The sequence below is a fragment of the Lissotriton helveticus genome, chromosome 12 (genome assembly GCF_964261635.1).
Source record: "Lissotriton helveticus chromosome 12, aLisHel1.1, whole genome shotgun sequence".
Classification (NCBI taxonomy): Eukaryota; Metazoa; Chordata; class Amphibia; order Caudata; family Salamandridae; genus Lissotriton; species Lissotriton helveticus.
The window spans coordinates 799,474,585-799,492,808 of NC_136073.1; the positions used below are offsets into that span (position 1 = coordinate 799,474,585).

General features: G+C 46.2%; 2 protein-coding genes across 2 annotated transcripts in view; one reads left to right on the plus strand and one right to left on the minus strand.

Moving 5' to 3' along the window:
* The window catches only part of LOC144798592 (uncharacterized), a 352,559-nt gene that overhangs the window by 110,818 nt on the left and 223,517 nt on the right, over positions 1-18,224 (plus strand). The gene's annotated exons all lie outside the window — the stretch shown is intronic.
* LOC144798618 (hepatocyte nuclear factor 6-like) overlaps positions 295-18,224 on the minus strand; it is a 125,575-nt gene continuing 107,645 nt past the window's right edge. Inside the window, exon 2 of the mRNA XM_078669575.1 lies at positions 295-602. Coding sequence (XP_078525701.1) covers positions 295-602 — 308 coding nt within the window. The remainder of the gene's footprint in view (positions 603-18,224) is intronic.

Here is an 18,224-nt window from a genome sequence, read left to right on the forward strand (position 1 = left end):
CTACCATGCCCAAAAACCAGTCTAGCTCACAAACCCTTCAGCCCTGCTGATGCACGAAAGGAAAGACCAGACTTGCGGTCTCCGCTGTCGAGCTCCTATGGTCTTGCTTCTGGACACTGTACCACCGGCCTTCCTCGAAGGTGAAGCGTCTAATCTAACGTAGATCATGTCGCCTCTTGCATCCAATATAAGAACTCCCTGTGCTAATATACTTGAACTCTGTAGTAAATGAAGGATCTGCAAATGCCAAGCAAAGCAGCCTATCTCTTTGGTACCTAGCTCTGAAGTCACTGTTCATGCTTTGGTGCACGCTATGGCCGACGACACATTTGGGGTGTGGGACGAGCCCGGGCGCCCGGAGCCCTCGTCCATCCACTTGTCCAGGCTGCGACGCCGGGCGTTCATGAAGAAGTTGCTGACCGTGGACAGCTCCAGGCCGAGCTGCTGGGCGATGGTGACCTGGAGCTCCTTGGACGGGCGCTGGTTCTCGTGAAAGATGGCGTGCAGCGTCCGGCGTTGGATGTCAGTGAAGACCAGGCGGTGCCGCTTCGGCACGTGATTTCTTTCGGCTTTGCCTTGCTCTTGCTCTTTCCTTTTGCAAGCTACAGGAAGAAATTCAAGACAGACATGAAAAGAGAAACGTTATTGAAAGGTGCAGGTTAATAATTGTGCTCTGAATTAATAATCTAGTCATTCAGTCATCTCTATGTGGATCTCTGCCTATCACCTTGTTTCTTTATGTGTTGCTTGTTTTTATATCAGTCCATCCATATGTCTGAGTGCCTGATCCAATACAAATGTCCAGTACCAGTCACCAAATAGGCAAAGTAGGCACCGGCCTAAGGGCACCCCTCCTTTTAGGGCCCCTTGACAACGGTTCGAAATAATATTGAATTTGTTCTTAAAAGAAATTTACAATCAAGCTTTCTTAAATATTGTTTCCAAAAAATAGAAAAAAATTAATCAACTCAAAGAAACGAAAACTTTACATTAAAGATTCTACAGAGAAAATGCCGTATTAATGTAATGCACCCATTGACTACTTAAAGTACATAAACCAGATACATCAGATTCACACAACAGTTTGTCTCTTTAAAGCTCATCTTCTGTCAGCTGTCAGTTTGTAAAAAAAAGTCTGGTGCATTGGGTATTAGCAGATAATTTGCGAGGGGGGACCTGAAATTTCGACGGCCTAGGGTCCCCCACAGGGCTTAATCCAGCACTGCAAACGACATCCTAAGAGATATAGGAAAAGGGATATTCCATTTATCAAGCTTCCTCCCTTACTTCGAGATTGATTCACGGAAGTAGTTTATTATGCGCTAAATGCTGGGCGAGAGTGGCCTCTAAGTGCTGATGCACACAATCCAAAGGCGACTCACCACAGAACCGTGCACAATAAATGATCTGAGCAGCCCTTGGAATTAATTCCAGGCATAAATTAAAATGAAATTAGAGAAAGTAAAATGAGAAACTCTAGAAATGGCAAATGGCCAACCTGGACCAGCCAGCTCGCACTCTCTGAATTGTCTTGTATTTCTCTCCCTCGAACAGCTCACTCAGACCAGCAAACTATCACGCTCAGTTAATCTGTGCATTAGTTAACTTTAGTCTAACAGTCTTGACTAAAAACAGGCGCAGTGACTTTTAACAGCTTTATAAAGCTGCAGTGTTTCTATCTGCTCTAATTGAGCATGTAATTGTGTGTTTAACATTAAAAGTATTCTGCTTCGGGTCTCTTCCCAGAAGCTGTTGTCACAGCCCTTAAATAACAAGCCATTCGCGTATCCTATACGGATTGGCAACTGTGGATTTCTGATGGCCTGCCACCAAGCTGTGCAATGGGAAAGGTGCTCGAGTCAGGTCACTGTAGGTGGCCCAGGGATGAGCTGTTGTGCTGGGTCTTCCATTCATGTCCCACCAGCCCTCCACTCAGAAACACACATTCTGCAGATTTGATTTCTTTTCTGCCCTCCCCTCATTCTAATCGTTTTTTAACCATCATATTCTAGATTTTTGCTCAACTACCCCTGCTCCAGACTGTTATTTTCATTTCACTGTTGTCCTCAAAATACATTGTTTAGGGACAGAAATGAAGGAATAGCTATAATTCACAAAGAAAGAATACATCTTTCCATCTTAAAACATGCAGAATACTCGACTTTTCAATACCTCGGAGTTGAACTTAAAGGCAAAGGCTCCCCTCCAATCAAACTAAACACGCCAACTGCCACCCTCCTGGTGATCGTGCCGTCTTCACAAAAGAGTGAACAGACCTAGTAACTCGTTTCTCCCTAACTGACACGAAGGACGTGTTCTGGGGCAACTTCAATATATTCACTGGAACAACTCAGAAGACACCACAGTCCGGCACCTCACCAACCTTCTTGAAATATATGACCTTAAACAACTCTGCAATGAACCTACACATATTAAAGGCTCCACTCAAGATGTGATTATCATTAAAACTGAGCTGGTCTCACTTAGATCCATCCCACCTATCGACTGGTCCGACCACCATCTCATATTGTTTAATATCGATACCCACTTCAGATCCCACCCAGACTTAACAGATAAACCTAAGCACTGGACCAGGAACATCAAACAGGTCCCAATAACTGAACTGGAATCCAGGATTTGTGCCCAACTACAGTGTCACTCTCTCACTCATACTATTGATAACCTCACTGCCCACTATAATACAACGATGACGGGAGTTCTCAACCAAGTGGCACTGCTCAAACTCAAACAACTGAGATCAATCCAGTCAAAATCTTGGTTCAACTCAGATCTTAACACCTAGAGGAGACAACTCAGACAGGCAGAAAGGACATGAAGACAGAACCCCTCGACAATGCACCTAGCACTACTTAGAACTGCACTGCTTTCATTTACGAAGCTAATTTTTAGAGAAAAAGCCTCTTTCTTTTGCAACCAACTTGACCGTACGAAGAATAGACCGAGGGAGCTCTTCAACATTGTTAAACGACAAACCACCCTCACATCACCACACTAAATAACTGCCCCTAAAGAACGCTGTGAAGAAATTGCCAGCTTCTTCACTGAAAAAGTCGCAAAAATTGAGCAATCCTTCTTTCAAGTCACAAATCTGCAATCCCTCCTAAGTGTCCCCACTGACTCACCTCCCTTGGTGATAGACCCACCACCAGAACTTACTAATGACCAAATGGCCCCCCAAAAAACTAATGGCAACGATGATCTCACTCAACTGAAAAACAATACCAATTAGTCTTACTTCAAACCCATGACAGAAAATTAACTCTTCAATATAATTGCGAACTTAAAGCCTACTTCAGACACTAAGGATCCTCTCCCATCCACACTAGTACAAAATCTTAACCATATCATTGCTCTGTTCGGGACAAAAATCATCAATACTTCTCTCGCCTCAGGCTTTGTACCTGACTTCCTCCAACTAGGACAAATCACACCAATACTCAAAAAACCAGGGGCAGACCCCATTAATCTCAACCACCTCAGACCTACCTCCAACCTCCCCTTCCTAGCCAAAACTATGAAGAAGTATGTTCTACAACAACTAAACCAACATATAGGTGAATTCAACCTCGATGACATCTTCCAATCAGGGCTCAGGAAAGACTGTAGCACAGAAACAGCTATGCTCAATATCTCCGATGGCATCCACAGATCCTTAGATGAAGGTGACGTATGCGTACTTATCCTACTTGACTTATCAGCTGCTTTTGATGCTGTAAATCACCCAGCCTTACTTGAGACACTTAAGATCCGCGTTGGTATCAATAGCACAGTATTAAAATGGTTCACATCTTACCCACAACACCAATCGCAACAAATCAAATCAACTCTTGCCTCTCCAAACCCACACTAGTTACTCTTGGTGTACCCCAGTGATCAATTCTCTCCCCATCCCTTTCCAATCTCTTCATGGCACCCTTACAATAATCCTGAAGCAAGCAGGAATCAAATATCACATATATGTTGAAGACACTCAACTCTACTACAAATTCGAATCAACCAGTGACATCCTACATCTCAACGCCACACTAAGCAAGATACAATCTTGGTTCAATTCCAACCACCTAAAGTTTAACCCAAAAAAACCAGACCTAATACTGTTCTCCCCTAAAAGTGACCCCCTACCAATCCAAGACTGGCTCAAGAACATGGATGCACTACATTGCTCTCTCACTCTGTCCAACCCGATAAAGCCCTTAGGCATCGCTCTGGACAACAACATGTCAATGAAGGATCCCATCAAAAACTTAGCCAAAGAAGTGCTTTACCCACTAAAACACCTCAAGAAAATTAAACCATTCATTCCATCCGATGATTTCAAGACGGTAATATGATTTCTAGTCCTCTCCAAACTGGACTATGGGAACGCCATTTTTACAGGGACACTGAAAATTCACCTTGCCCCCCCTTAGATCAGTTCTAAACATGGTGTCCCGGCTCATAACAGGTGTTAAATGGTTTGAACACATCATACCAGCCCTCAAGAACCTCAACTGGTTTCCCATCGAAGGAAGATGTATTTACAAGACTGCTTGCATCACCCACAAAGCCCTTCACACACTTACCACAACTATTTAGATAACAAACTTAAGAAAGCAGGAAGAACCAGAACTCTGAGAATCTCCAAATCACTTCTTCTGATACCTCCCAAACTTAAATGTCAATCCGCCCAGACTTGCTCTTTTTCTGGAAATGCACCCAGCATATGGAACTTAGTCCCTAGAGATCAACGATGCAACCCTCCTTCTCCTGTTGCCTGAAACGTATTCTCCTCAACAAATACTTTAACACGCAAGCTAACTGAACTGTGTTCCATTACCTCTATCTCTCTTTCTAGGGTTAGAACCTCTGAGATAGTCGGTTGTTTGATTGCTTCTGCTGTCTATTGTGTCATTTACTCCCTTAACTCATACAGTTCTAATTGTCTGCATACAGTAACCACCCTAATTGCCTAACAATTCTTTTTCTCTCTATTTATGCTTGTACTCAAATCTAAGTGTCTCGCACTTTAAATAAAGCGACTTTATTCAATTTTTTTAATTTTTATGTAAAGCGCTCTGATACCCTTGGGTTTAGCTAGTGCTATACAAAACCTATAAATAAAAAATAAATAATAATAAGGGAGAAAGAATGAATCTGAAGGGAATTAATGTGTAGGCAGGGATGGCATTTAAGGCTGGATATACAGTGCCAATTTCTTGATTTTCTGGATTCTCGCTATAAGTCCCTTATGCCCTGCATTGACTGAAAACGCCTGACTTGTATCTTAATGCCATACAGTTATTCATCTCTCCATAATCCCATCTTTTGTTCGGTTCTTAACTGCCGTCTCTCTGGTTCATGTCTTTAGAGATTGCATTTCCTAAAGTACGGGTAATACTCACCAAAGTAAAATACTGTAATAAAAATGAAGGCATCTCCTTAACAAATTCTGGTTTCTGACACCACATGGGAATCCATAATACACAGAGTCTGATACTGCTGGATACTTTCCAACATTCTTTGTTTCTCTGATAATGTTGAGAGAGCATGCAAGAGCTTTCCTTGTCCTCCATTACTCTCATGGAGAATCTAACATCGTTGGCGTTTGCTAATACTACACGCAAGGAACTATCATATACTTTCGGAGAGTGCCTGATCTCCTTGCTTTTCTCTAACACTACATAAATGACCCGTAATAATTTCAGAGGGTACCAAATATTCTTAGGTTCCTCTAATACTACATACAAGAACATAATACTTGTGGAGAGTACCTAACATCCCTTCAGTGTTCTAATACTAACTACAAGGCAGTGCCATAATACTTTAAGGGAGTAGATAACATCCTTGATGTCCTCTAATACTGCATACAAGGAACGTACATAATACTTTCGAAGGATACCTAACACCCTTGATGTCCTATAATACTACATGCAAAGCACTTACATATCAACGTTCTGAAACCCAGAGCAGATGGCTTAATTCACATAACAGATGTCCTCAACCCCAGTCTAGGGCATATAAACCTCTCACCAGAATGCTTAAACACTATCCAAGAACCTGTCAACCAAAATTCTTACATAGTCTAAAGATGCCCAACAACACTCACCCTTACACCTGTTAGAAATTTTCATATTGATACTCTGTTCCCAAAATGTGATTCCGGGTCCTCAGATTTCTGATGGACAATCCCCTAAAACAAGATTCAGGTTTCTCGTTTTTCTCCTGGACTATCCATTCTACATACTGAAGTTGATCTTGGGCGGAGTTCACATAGCTCGACCAATGAATGTTTGGAAAAACCCATGTGGATGAGGCTATTCCCTCCTCCTTGTTCTTGTTCTTGAATCAAGGAAACTCAAACTACGAGCTTATGGCAGAGTGTTAGGAAATACGAGAGCCAAGCCCACCTGGCTGATAAGTGGGAGTATTCTACAATTGTTCTTGTTGTAGAAATGTTGGTAATTTTCTGCGATACAATAGTACGCCCGATTCCATTTCCCATTTGTACCTGGATGTTATGTGGGGTCTAATTTGTGGCATTCCATAGAAAGGTGTTTTAGCCGAAACGTGCGTTGAGGATTTTTCATTAAACCACAATTTCAATCAATGTAGAAAATAAAAGCCACCGTACGAAATAAACAAGAGTATAAGAATGGAGTGGATAGCTGAATACTATATAGGGTTATATATATAAGCATTAGGCTTCATTTTGAATCACATGGTACGAATGTGTAGGAAGACAGAGGTTATGACGGCCCAATGCAATAGTCAATGCAGAGTTGGATGACATATGGCAGTTGTAATATTATGAATTGCCATTCATGTTTTTAGTAATATTTGTGTAAAGCAAAGACCCTTGAATACTGATCAAAAGCTTTTTTTTGCAGATATATTTGTGAAATTATAGAGTGGTTTGATATGAATAAGTGTGTGAGAGATATGCATGTGAGTAAATGAGATGATATAGTTCTTCATTTTTTAACATTGTTTGCACTATTCCAGACACTTGCTATTTCATGATATATTTCTTGGATGACAGTTTAGGGAGATGTTTCCCATATTGTCTGATCAGATAAGGAAGTTATGAAGAATATGGATTGACTAAATAAAATATCTAAAATCCTGAGCCTTTGGACACTTATTCTATTTTTAGGACTATGCCGTTTAATTCGGGAGGTTAGGCAGGGGGTCCTTCATGTGTAAATGATACTGACTTCCCTGCCCTATTAACTTATTTATAGCAGGGGTCCCTGTTTTAAAAAAAATATGTTCTATCCATTCACACCATGTCCTGACTGTCAGTTGTGACAGTGGCCAACGCCTTTCCGGTGAAACCCATATACCATGTCTGGTTCAATTTCATGCCTGTTTTTAGTTCCTTGATAATCCGCTTCTGCTTCTGCTACTTCCTGTCACTTACTGGGAAAGATTTGCTCATATGCTCACCGGGTCGGACATTAAAGCCTAGTAAATTCTGGTGCATTCCAAAACTTGAATCTGGAGCGAAGCTCACCAGACTAGGACATCCTATTCCTGTTTAAGAATCCACCACCCTATCCACTAGTAGCGTCTAAAACTGGTAAGAGAACTAAAGAAATACTAATTCCTCCTCAGCATCATGGACTGCGTTTGTAGTGGATTTGCAGTCCTGTGCACTTTATTCACGTGTTTCACATAGTTGATTCCACAGAGATTGAGGTTATTCTACTGCTCAAGCATATTCAACTAGTTTGAATCAAACAGTATCTACATGTGTTGGGTGAGTGACTTATATATTTGAATAAATGCAGTCTGATGGTTCCCGTGCGATTCTCTCCCTTTGCGTAAACTTTATGTTAATGTCTCTAAGAAGAAACTGTGAATAGGTGAGAGCATTAGGCTTCATTTTGAATCACATGGTACGAATGTGTAGGAAGACAGAGGTTATAACAGCCCTCAAGGAAGACCAAAACAGGTTGGCACAACAGAATGGTTAGTAGAGCTATTATACCTCATTATATTCCCAATATTAATATAATTTCGAACTATATCTAGGGTACTTAACACTAAAGGGAATTCCTTGAGCATACTCTAAGATATTTTTTATCTTCTTTCTGAATCCCTGTTATAATCCAGTTCTCATTTATCTAAGAACTGCCAGAAATTGCTGAGTCCGCCATGGTGGTATTTACCTACTGTATTGTGGATATTCACCAATGATGAAGCATGCCATGACAAGTTGTGGGAGAGGTGATTTCTCCAAAATCTATTAGATTATTTCACAGGACAACCAAATTACGATTTTCAGTGGGCCATCCATAAGTGTGTTGATGTTTGATGAGGGAAGGTATCAGGTCCGGACTGGGAACCAAAACCGGCCCCGGCAAAATGCTCGGCCGGCCCCCCTCCCCACTCGGGGGGGGGGGGGGGGGGGGGGGGGGTTGGAGGTGCCGCCGAGCTCTTTGCCGGGCCGGTTTTCGGCCGAATTCGGTACACGGACGATTTTGAAGCTATGCTGTAAAAACGGCCCTGTGACCGAAACGGCCCCCAGGGGCCCAAAACCGGCCCCCACCCGTGCGGTGCAGCGGGGGATTGCCCGGTGCCCGCTATGGCCAGTCCGGGCCTGGAGGAGATGACCAGGTTGCTCCCCTCTCTCTCTCTCTCCACTGTTGTATTCATATTACATTACTTTTGCCTACGTGAGCAACGTTTGGCAAATAGCTTGGGTATGCGCTCGCTTTATTAGTACATCGATGAGGAAGACCGACGAGGTAGGTGATGACTTGGTTACTCAGCTGTAATCCTCATTACTCCGAGTCATAGTCTTCCTCATCCCAGTCCTAGATTCCCTCCCATGGGAAATGGGGAAACAATTGCTATGGTGTTGGTATTTCTTGGTACATCAATGAAGCACTCATGTTTAAGCTCCACCCATACGTGCCAAATTACATTAAGATTGTGTGGCGGTCATATTAGCTGGGGCATCCGTAAAAAAATTTAACTTTTTTGAGTGCATTCTGTGCCAAGACACGAGACAAGGCAGGCAATGCAGTCCCTAAGGTCAAATGTAATGGAAACCATGGTCATTGCAAAGGCATAAGTTCAACTTCTGTCATTTTGGATTCCTCTAAGGATCTCCGAAGGCCTTATGCCCCATGTGAGTATCTTAGGGCGAAATAGTCCTCATTCCCTCCCTTATTGCTTGCCATGGCAGGGTTTAGACAGCGACACAACACGCCTGCTCTTATTCTCCACTGTCCAAAATCCGCCCTAGGGCCTCCCCTCCGTTAATACAGGTCTTGAGACTAGAGAAGAGCCCTTACATAGATGCTGGAAGGAGGGCAGGGCCGCCTGCATACTTTCTACGCAGCCTTCTTCTCCTTCCTTGTTACAAGGCTGTCAGTTAATGGCAATGGGGGTATAGTTTGCCCCCCATTTGCCACCCACAAACTGGTGGTTTGTCTGCAGGCTGCTGGCATCCCAGTTTCACTGTGCTTCTCCTGCTGTGCACTCCCTGGGCCTCTTCATCTTCACCAATGCCAGTGCCACCTATGTTGGCCCAAGTGGTTAATCTGTAAAAAAAGAAGTGCCGGGGCTCTTGACAGGAGAGCTTGCCCCAGCCCAATACTCCTGTTAGCGCCGCCTAAAACAGAACCAACTACTAACCATGAAAGTGGGGAGAGGATGTGGCGTAATTGCCAGAGGAGCCTACTTTGGTGCTGGGAAACCAGGTTCGAGTCTCGGCGTTGGCTCCTGTGATTCTGGGCAAATCACCAAAAATGAAGATGCCCTTAACTGGTGCTCATGAAAAGTTCCGGTGTAGATGATTAAGACCCAGTGCTGAGCACCGGAAAACACAGGCTCAAATTAAGCACTGGTTGGCCCCCGTCCCTGACTTGGGTGTGGTCTATGTAACGAAGGTTGCCACCAATGCCTCTATTATCTTCCTCAGAACACCCCCAGAGCTAGGCCAGAGCAGGCAGAGAGTCTTTTCTGCCAGTTCTCGCCACCTGAGAGTGTCAGTTCCATTGCTCCACTGGGCAGTCCACCTTCCCTAATAGGTGGGAACCACATGGCATCGCTAGCTATACACCACGACTGCAGATTGGGTAGACAACAGGGAACCTCAAAGATCTATTGGGGTGGATCTCGCAAATCAAAGACGTCTGGGGGGAGGGAACGGTTCTCCCATTCAATTCACTTAAAGTACAGTACAGCTTGACAGACACTGAGTATTATCGTTATCTTCAACTCCGACATGCATTACTCACTCAGATACCAAGTAACACAACACTCCTGGAAGCCTCCCCCTGGAGGATAGAGTGCTGGACGAACACCTCCCGGAAAAGACCATTTCTCTCATCTATAGGAAACTGATCAATAACATGGAAGATCCACTACATGCCCTCAAGGGACAATGGAACAGTGATGGCTTCGATCTCAATGACGAGGACTGGCAAGAGGCAATCTCCTCCCCGCGGGTAGTTGCAATCCAGGCCAGGCTGAGATTAGTGCAGCTTAAAATATTGCATAAGATCTATGTAACGGGGCCTTGCCTGGTTCAGATGGGAAAGGCAGAGAGCGGAGAGTGTAGATGAGGGTGTGGGGAAGTAGGGACCTTCATCCACATACTGTGGAACTGTCAGCAGATACAATTGTATTGGAGAGACATCCACCACACACTGCGGGCAGTACTGGGGGTTGACATTCAGCCAGAGGCTCGGAAATGTATACTAAATGTCTGGGAGCCTACAGATCTGAACAAGTATACTACACAATGGGCAACGTTAGCATACATGATAGCAAAAAGGAACATCGCACAGCAGTGGGTCGCAAGTCAGCCGCCCCAATCGAGGCACTGCTTCAACACCCTGCGCATGCTCCGCAAGATCTTCAGATGGATCTCCACTGAAACCAGGAAGACCGTCACCCAGGCACTCGTCACCAGCCGACTGGACTACGGGAACACCCTCTACGCCGGAACCACAGCCAAACTTCAAAAAAGACTCCAACGCATCCAGAACGCCTCCGCACGACTCATCCTGGACATCCCCGACACAGCCACATCACCGGACACCTGAGAAACCTGCACTGGCTCCCCGTCAGCAAGAGAATCACGTTCAGACTCCTCACCCACGCACACAAGGCTCTCCACAACCTGGGCCCCAAGTACCTCAACGACCGCATGACCTTCTACACGCCCACCCGCCAGCTACGATCGACCAGCCACGCCCTCGCCACCGTACCACGCATCCGCAGAGCCACCGCCGGAGGAAGATCCTTCTCCTACCTGGCAGCCAAGACTTGGAACTCCCTCCCCACCCACCTTCGGCGAACCCAAGACCATCTCTCCTTCAGGAAGCAGCTCAAGACCTGGCTGTTCGAGCAGTAACATACCCCTCTCCCCCAGCGCCTTGAGACCCTCCCGGGTGAGTAGCACGCTTTACAAATGCCGTGATTGATTGATTGATTGAAGAGGATCTAGACTGGTGCTTGTACAGAGAAAAATCAGTATACGTGGCCAGAGGGTGCCCTGGGAAATGGAGTAGGGTGTGAGGAGCATGGAATCACTACAGAGGTGACATCTGTCACCCACCTTGTCTGCAGATTAACACTGAAACTTTTGAAACCCCTTGATTTAATCGATACAATAACTGTGATCTAACTTGCAATGTTTACAATGGTACTGAGGAATGATGAAGTCCCCTGCTTGTAAACAATTGATGTGATTTTGTCATAATTGTTTAATAAAAAGAAATAAATTTTAAAAAAAAACTATTGGGGTGGAAATTTTACAAGCTAAATGATGTCCACCTTCACATATCTGTCAGTTTTTCTCCCTCTCTCTGAGGCTCGGCTGGTTTCCTGAAAAGAAGGGAGCAAAGCCAGGCGTACTTGGTCTGAAGTCGGGCTTCCAAAACTCCTGGTAGGTAGGGATCTAGGGAGGGCTTGGCACGGTCCTGTACCACGTTGAATGGAGCAGCTTAGGTGATGAGTTTCCTTCATTAGCAGCTTCTGCCTTGAGGAGCACGTACAGCATACTAATCAAACGGCGCCTGGCACCGACTGGCCCCAGCGTAAACCATACTTCCGTGTGCCAGAAGCGACAGCAGTGTGGACCGTGCACTCAGCATCCTCCCTGCTCAGCACTTTGGCACCCAGCACATCTCTTTAATCAAGAGAGGATTCTGCGAGGGCTGCAGAATGAGATGGGAACGGGAGGCCGCCGTCAATTATCATGTCCACATCCTCATCTGGCAACTTGCAGCTCTGGTATGTCTGTGATGCTCTTAATCTCAACAGAGATGCTCCGTGTGAAACCCTCCAGTGCCTTCCTACCCTTTGTAGTATAACACTACAAACTCTTCCCTTATGCACTCTTCACTTATTCACCCCTCACTTATGCACTCTTCACTTATGCACTCTTCGCTTATGCACTCTTCACTTATGCACTCTTCACTTATTCACTCTTCACTTATGCACTCTTCACTTATGCACTCTTCACTTATGCACCCCTCACTTATGCACTCTTCGCTTATGCACTCTTCACTTATGCACCCCTCACTTATGCACTCTTCACTTATGCACTCTTCGCTTATGCACTCTTCACTTATGCACTCTTCACTTATTCACTCTTCACTTATGCACTCTTCACTTATGCACTCTTCACTTATGCACTCTTCACTTATTCACCCCTCACTTATGCACTCTTCACTTATGCACTCTTCGCTTATGCACTCTTCACTTATGCACTCTTCACTTGTGCATTTTTCACTTATTCACTCTTCACTTATGCACTCTTAACTTATGGGGCTGCTCCAGTGGCTCACTGTTCATGTGATAAACCGGTGTTTTTTTTTTAAAGCAGTTGGCTTCAGACCTTCTTAGTATTAAACTAAATTTTGCTTTCAAAGTTAGCTTGGCTTCCCTAGACTACCTAGGAGCTATGATGGTATGCATTGTACATAATCAGCTTAAAGTGCACTGTTCAGTAACACAACTACTTAAAATAGACACATATAGCTTTTACATATGAAAAATAGCAACGTATGCTCTTCCAAGTCCTTTCCGAGCTGCAAAAACAATAGAACATGAGTTTGTTACGTGATTGCCCCATTTTGACTTTCCCGAGCTATATCCTTCAGTTTTTTTTCTTCTAAGAGCCCTTTTTCATTTGACCACGATCTATTTTCTAAAGGATTCTCCATGTTGAAATCAAGGGGTAGTTTGTAGCTCACAATAAGTAGGTGGCCAGCGCCTAGCAAGCAATACATTCCTCCAACACAACAGTGCCCGAGACTCAAAAAGAAACTGAAATCTGCCACGTGAGACGACTACTCGTGGGCACGTCTGCAGATTTTCAGTTTTTCTGGATTTAGAAATCTTTAAAGTGTGTCTATGCTACCCAGCTGCACCTTTCCTGATGGACTAGTGAGAAAGCCATGTGGTTTTATTATTGTTTTTTTGATATCGCTTTTTCCCTAATGAGGACTTGTGCGCGAACTACAATTCTGCACTGGGAGACGTAAGGGTTTTTAGGTTTGCATATGCACTGCCTTTTGTGAGACCTTTTGGTAGCTTTAAGTGGGCTCAGAGCAGCCCATAGCTTACTATTGAATAGCTTTGTTGTCAAACCCATTTTATTTGCTTGTTATGCGTCAGATTCCATAGGCTCTTGTGTTTGCCTCTCTCCCTTGAGTATGGACTCATAACTCTGTCATTCCACTGATCGGTTTTTCAGAGGCTACTTTTTCTTTTTGTTTAAGCACTCTATGAGGGTTCATATGATAATGGAGGGGTGAGCTCTTTTACATTACCTGCTCGGCATTTGTACGGGGGTGCCAATATGGATCCAGGCGGGAGTTCCATTCCAATCGACAGTTTCTATGGTGGAGCCGGAGGGTTGCCACGTAGCCATAGCCAAGCCAAGCCAAGGGGCGATTAGAGGGCCGGGAAATAAGTATAATTAGCATCTACGCCCCTAATGCGGAACAGCCAGTCTTTTTCGCGAGGCTGAGTCACTGCTTACCGCATTACCTGACGGGCACTACCCTAATGGGGGGCCACTTTAACAGTGTGGACAATACGCACCTAGACCGGTCCCACCCACCACTCAGAAACTCCCAAGCAGCGCGTGCCTCACACGCATTCACTACCTGGAGACCAAGCTGGGGACTGATAGACGCCTGGAGGACCTTGCACCCCTAAGATAGGGACTACTCCTACTCTTCAGCGGTTCATGAGGTGCATACTCAATTAGACGCCTTCCTAAGCTCTGTAGATACACAGCGTCATGTTAAGGCCGCGGAATACCTCGCGCAAACAATATCCGATCACAACCCACTCGTCCTGTCTTTGAAATGGGGACACCCTCTGCCTCTCATCCTGTCTTTGAAATGGGGACACCCTCTGTCAGCGTTCCCTACATGGCAGCTCCGCCCAGACACCCTGGAGGGCCAGGTGTTCCGGGAAGAGATCAGGGGAGAAATAGCGCACTACTTTGCGGCCAATGAAGGGAAGGCCTCTTCGACGAACGCGGAATGGATGCCTTCAAGGTGGTCCTGAGGGGCAGTGTATAACGCTTACCACGGGGGTCAGGCGTGTCCTTCTGGGAGAAATAGCAGGGGCAGAGGCAACCCTTAGAGGGCTAGAATGCAGAAGGCCAGGGCACCGGGAGCTTCAGCAGCTACTCTTTGGGGCCAAGGAGGAAGTGGAAAAGCAGACAGAGAGGCTTAGATGCTTTGACTACAAGAAATACTTGGAGTGCATGCATGCTGAGCGAGACAAATCGGGGTCACTTGTGGTGTGGCTGGCAAACCCGGTTAGTAGGAGCTAGCCTCTAGTTTAAATAGAGGATAAGAAGGGTGTCAGGCATTACACACAGGCAACGATTAATGAAGTCTTTGCCCGTTATTCCACAAGGCTATACAGGAAATCGTAAGAAGATGATTCCACAGACGCAAGGGAATATTTTGAAGACCTGCAGATGGAGTGGCTGAATCCAGAGGAGTCAGAGGAGTTTGGAATGGATATTACACAACGGGAGATGCGAGTTGCCTTTAGGGGTATGGCTAGGAATAAGACCCCTGGTACAGACGGACTGCCGGACGACTTCTATGCGACCTATTGGGAAGAATTGGCACACCGACTGGTCACAATGTACCAGGAGGCCTGGTAAGCGGGCGTATTGTCGGAGAGTGCTAGGGAGGCCCTTATCATACAAGTGCCCAAACCTGGGAAAGAACCGCACGACTATACGCCGTACAGGCCACTATCCATGCTGAACATGGATTAGAAAAACCTAAGCAAAATCCTTGCCATATGCCAGGTCTGGTCCACACAGACCAGGCAGGGTTCATCCCAGGACAGAACACGACCATAAACATTCGGCGACTCCTGGCTGTAATGGGTTCATATGGGTACAGCAAGCGGGAGGCGGCAGTGTTTGCAGTGCACATTGAGAAGGCCTTTGACAGCCTTGAGTGGCCCTATCTCTATGAAGTCCCTGCTAAGTTGGGTTTGGGGGGAGGTTTTCTGGTGTGGGTACATCTACTGTACACGCCCCCCAAGGACTGGGTGCTCACTGGTAAGACCATCTCACCCAGGCAGGAAGTGGAGAGAGGCGCGAGGCAGGTATGCCCCCTCTCCCCGATCCTGTTTGCACTAGCCATGGAGCCACTGATGTGCAGGGCCAGGAGTGGACAGGACTTTTGTGGCCTGAGGGCAGGTGCAGAGCAGCACTTTATAGCTTTGTACGTGGACAACCTTTTACTATTCCTCAGGAATACGGCGGACGAACTGAGAGGCGCGATGCACATGCCGGTCTGATTTGGTACGTTGTCCGGCCTCAAAGTTAGCTGGCGAAAATCTAGTTTATACCCTCTGACGTCCAATACCCCCCACTGCCCGAACTAGAGCACCTGAAATGAGAGCCTAGTTGCCTGCAGTACCTTGGAGTCAAAATATACCACGGATCGGCAGATTTACTAGAAGGCAATGTGGTTAGAGCAATCAGATCAGTGAAGACTGCAATGGACTTCTGGGAAACGCTGCAGCTGTCTGTGGCTGGGCGAGTAGCCATTTTGAAGATGATAGCACTGCTGCGCCTATTATACTACTTTGGGGCCCTCCTGGTGTGTATCCCGCGAGCCACATTCAAAGATCTTGACTCAATAATCACGTCATTCGTCTGAGGGGGTGACGTAGGAGAGTAGCCTTGACCTCCTTGCAGCGCTCCACAGCAGAGGGGGGCTTATCGGTCCCTGACTTTGAGGGCTATTACACAGCTGCTCAGCTGAACTGGCTGATTCAGTGGTTGGCGGCGGATCGCGACCCGTGACGGGAACAGTATCTGGCTGCGCCCGATGCTGCAACCCTCGCGAAGATCCTGCTACGAGTGCAGCAGAACATGTCCGAAGACACAATGAAGACCAAGGTGGTGGTGCTCTGCTGGGCTAGATACTTGAGACGAGTAGGGGTCAAGACCCCCTATTCCCCAGATATAACCATCACATTGCTGCGCTATCTGCCACAGGGAGAGTGCTGGGCAGAGCTAGAGGCCTGGGTAAAGTCAGGACTGAAAGCGATGGGGCACCTGTACCTAGATTCCACACTACTACCATTTGACGAGCTACAAGCCGCACACAGCTTGTCGGGAGGCCACTTCCTGAAACATGGGCCCCTCACTAGTAGGATTGGACGCCATTGGGGGGTGGAAGGTACGGAGCCGTGGGCACTGGCATGGTGTGTCTTGCATCTACAAGGCTATGAGGCAAGACATGCAACAGCCGCTAGAGTGCTTGCGATCACAATGGGAGGAAGACCTCAGTAAGCAGATACCAGAGGTGGAGTGGGATAAGATTCTAGAGCGAACCCTAAAGGCATCCAGGAATGCGCATTTAAAATTAATTATTTTTTATGTAGTGTATAGAGCGTACCTCACCTCGTCTCGAATCAGGAGATACTTGGGCACAGACATGGCAGCGTGTCCACTATGCGGATAGAGAGAGGCATACATAATCCACATGTTCTGGGGCTGCCCCACGATACAACCCTTCTGGGAGGAGGTAGGGCAAGTAGTAGGCGATCTCATAGATAAGGAGCTCCCGCGCACTCCAGAACACTTCCTGTTAGGGTGGTTCCCCCATACGGCCAAGAATAGGATGACTGGGAAGTTCCAGGACCTGGCCTATGTGCTGGCTAAAAGAGAGAAATGGGCAGGAGCAGAAGGCAGGTTATTGCTCAGGGAAGCCAGCAGGGGGATAGGTAAAATAGACAGGGCCAGAGCGTGGAAGGACTGGTGAGCGAGCCAGCAGGCCGGATAATGGTAGTGGGGCAAGCATTCCGCAGCCAGCGGAACTAGAACAAGGGAGCGGATGAGGAGAACGCCTAATTTGACTCTGGCTAACACTGCAACACACACTGAGACTGGGAGCCCAACCCACAGGAACCCAATAACACGCAGGGATTGCAAATATCCACTCAAGCACAACTCAAGGGGCGAAGGGGGATGTTTTTTTATACGGGAATGTTACGTTAAGCATGCCAGAGAGTGATGATTGTGTGTAATACGTGCAACACGTGCTGGATACGACATGAACAGTGAACTGTGTGTATGTTTATCAATTATGTCATAAAAAAACAATAAAATCTGGTTGGAAAAAAAAATGAGGGTGCATATGATTTCCAGGTGTCTTACTCTTGTAGTTCTCCACCCTCCATGATCCTTCCCATTTGCTTACTGCCCACCCTCCAGTGTCCGTATTCTTCCCAAGCCAACCCTCTGTTATCTGTCCGCTGGCCCAAGCCCCCCTCTTGCCCACTTTCTGTTGTCTGTGTGCTTGCCCCAGCCCCTTCCACCCACCCTTCATTGTCTGTGTGCTTGCTCCAGCCATTCAATCCCACCCTCTGTCGTCAGTGTTCCGTTCCATCTCCTCTCGCCTGCATCCTTCCCTCCATCCTTCGCTCTAGTCTTCCCTCCGGGTTGACGCATTCCCCAACCCACGTTCTCACCCGTCCTCCTTCCATCTTGCCTCGTTCCCTAACCCACTCCTCTGAGAAGATGAGGCAAGATGGAGGGAAGGTAAGCAGGAGAGAAGAACCCGGGTGGTGGAAAAGGCAGGCAAGAGGGAATGGGAGAGTATACTTCTAAAAATAATTTTTAAAAGTGCAATGACATGGCTAGCGCTAATACGTTTTGAAAAGCACATTAGCGCTAGCTGTGTCATCCGTGCTTATAAAAAAAA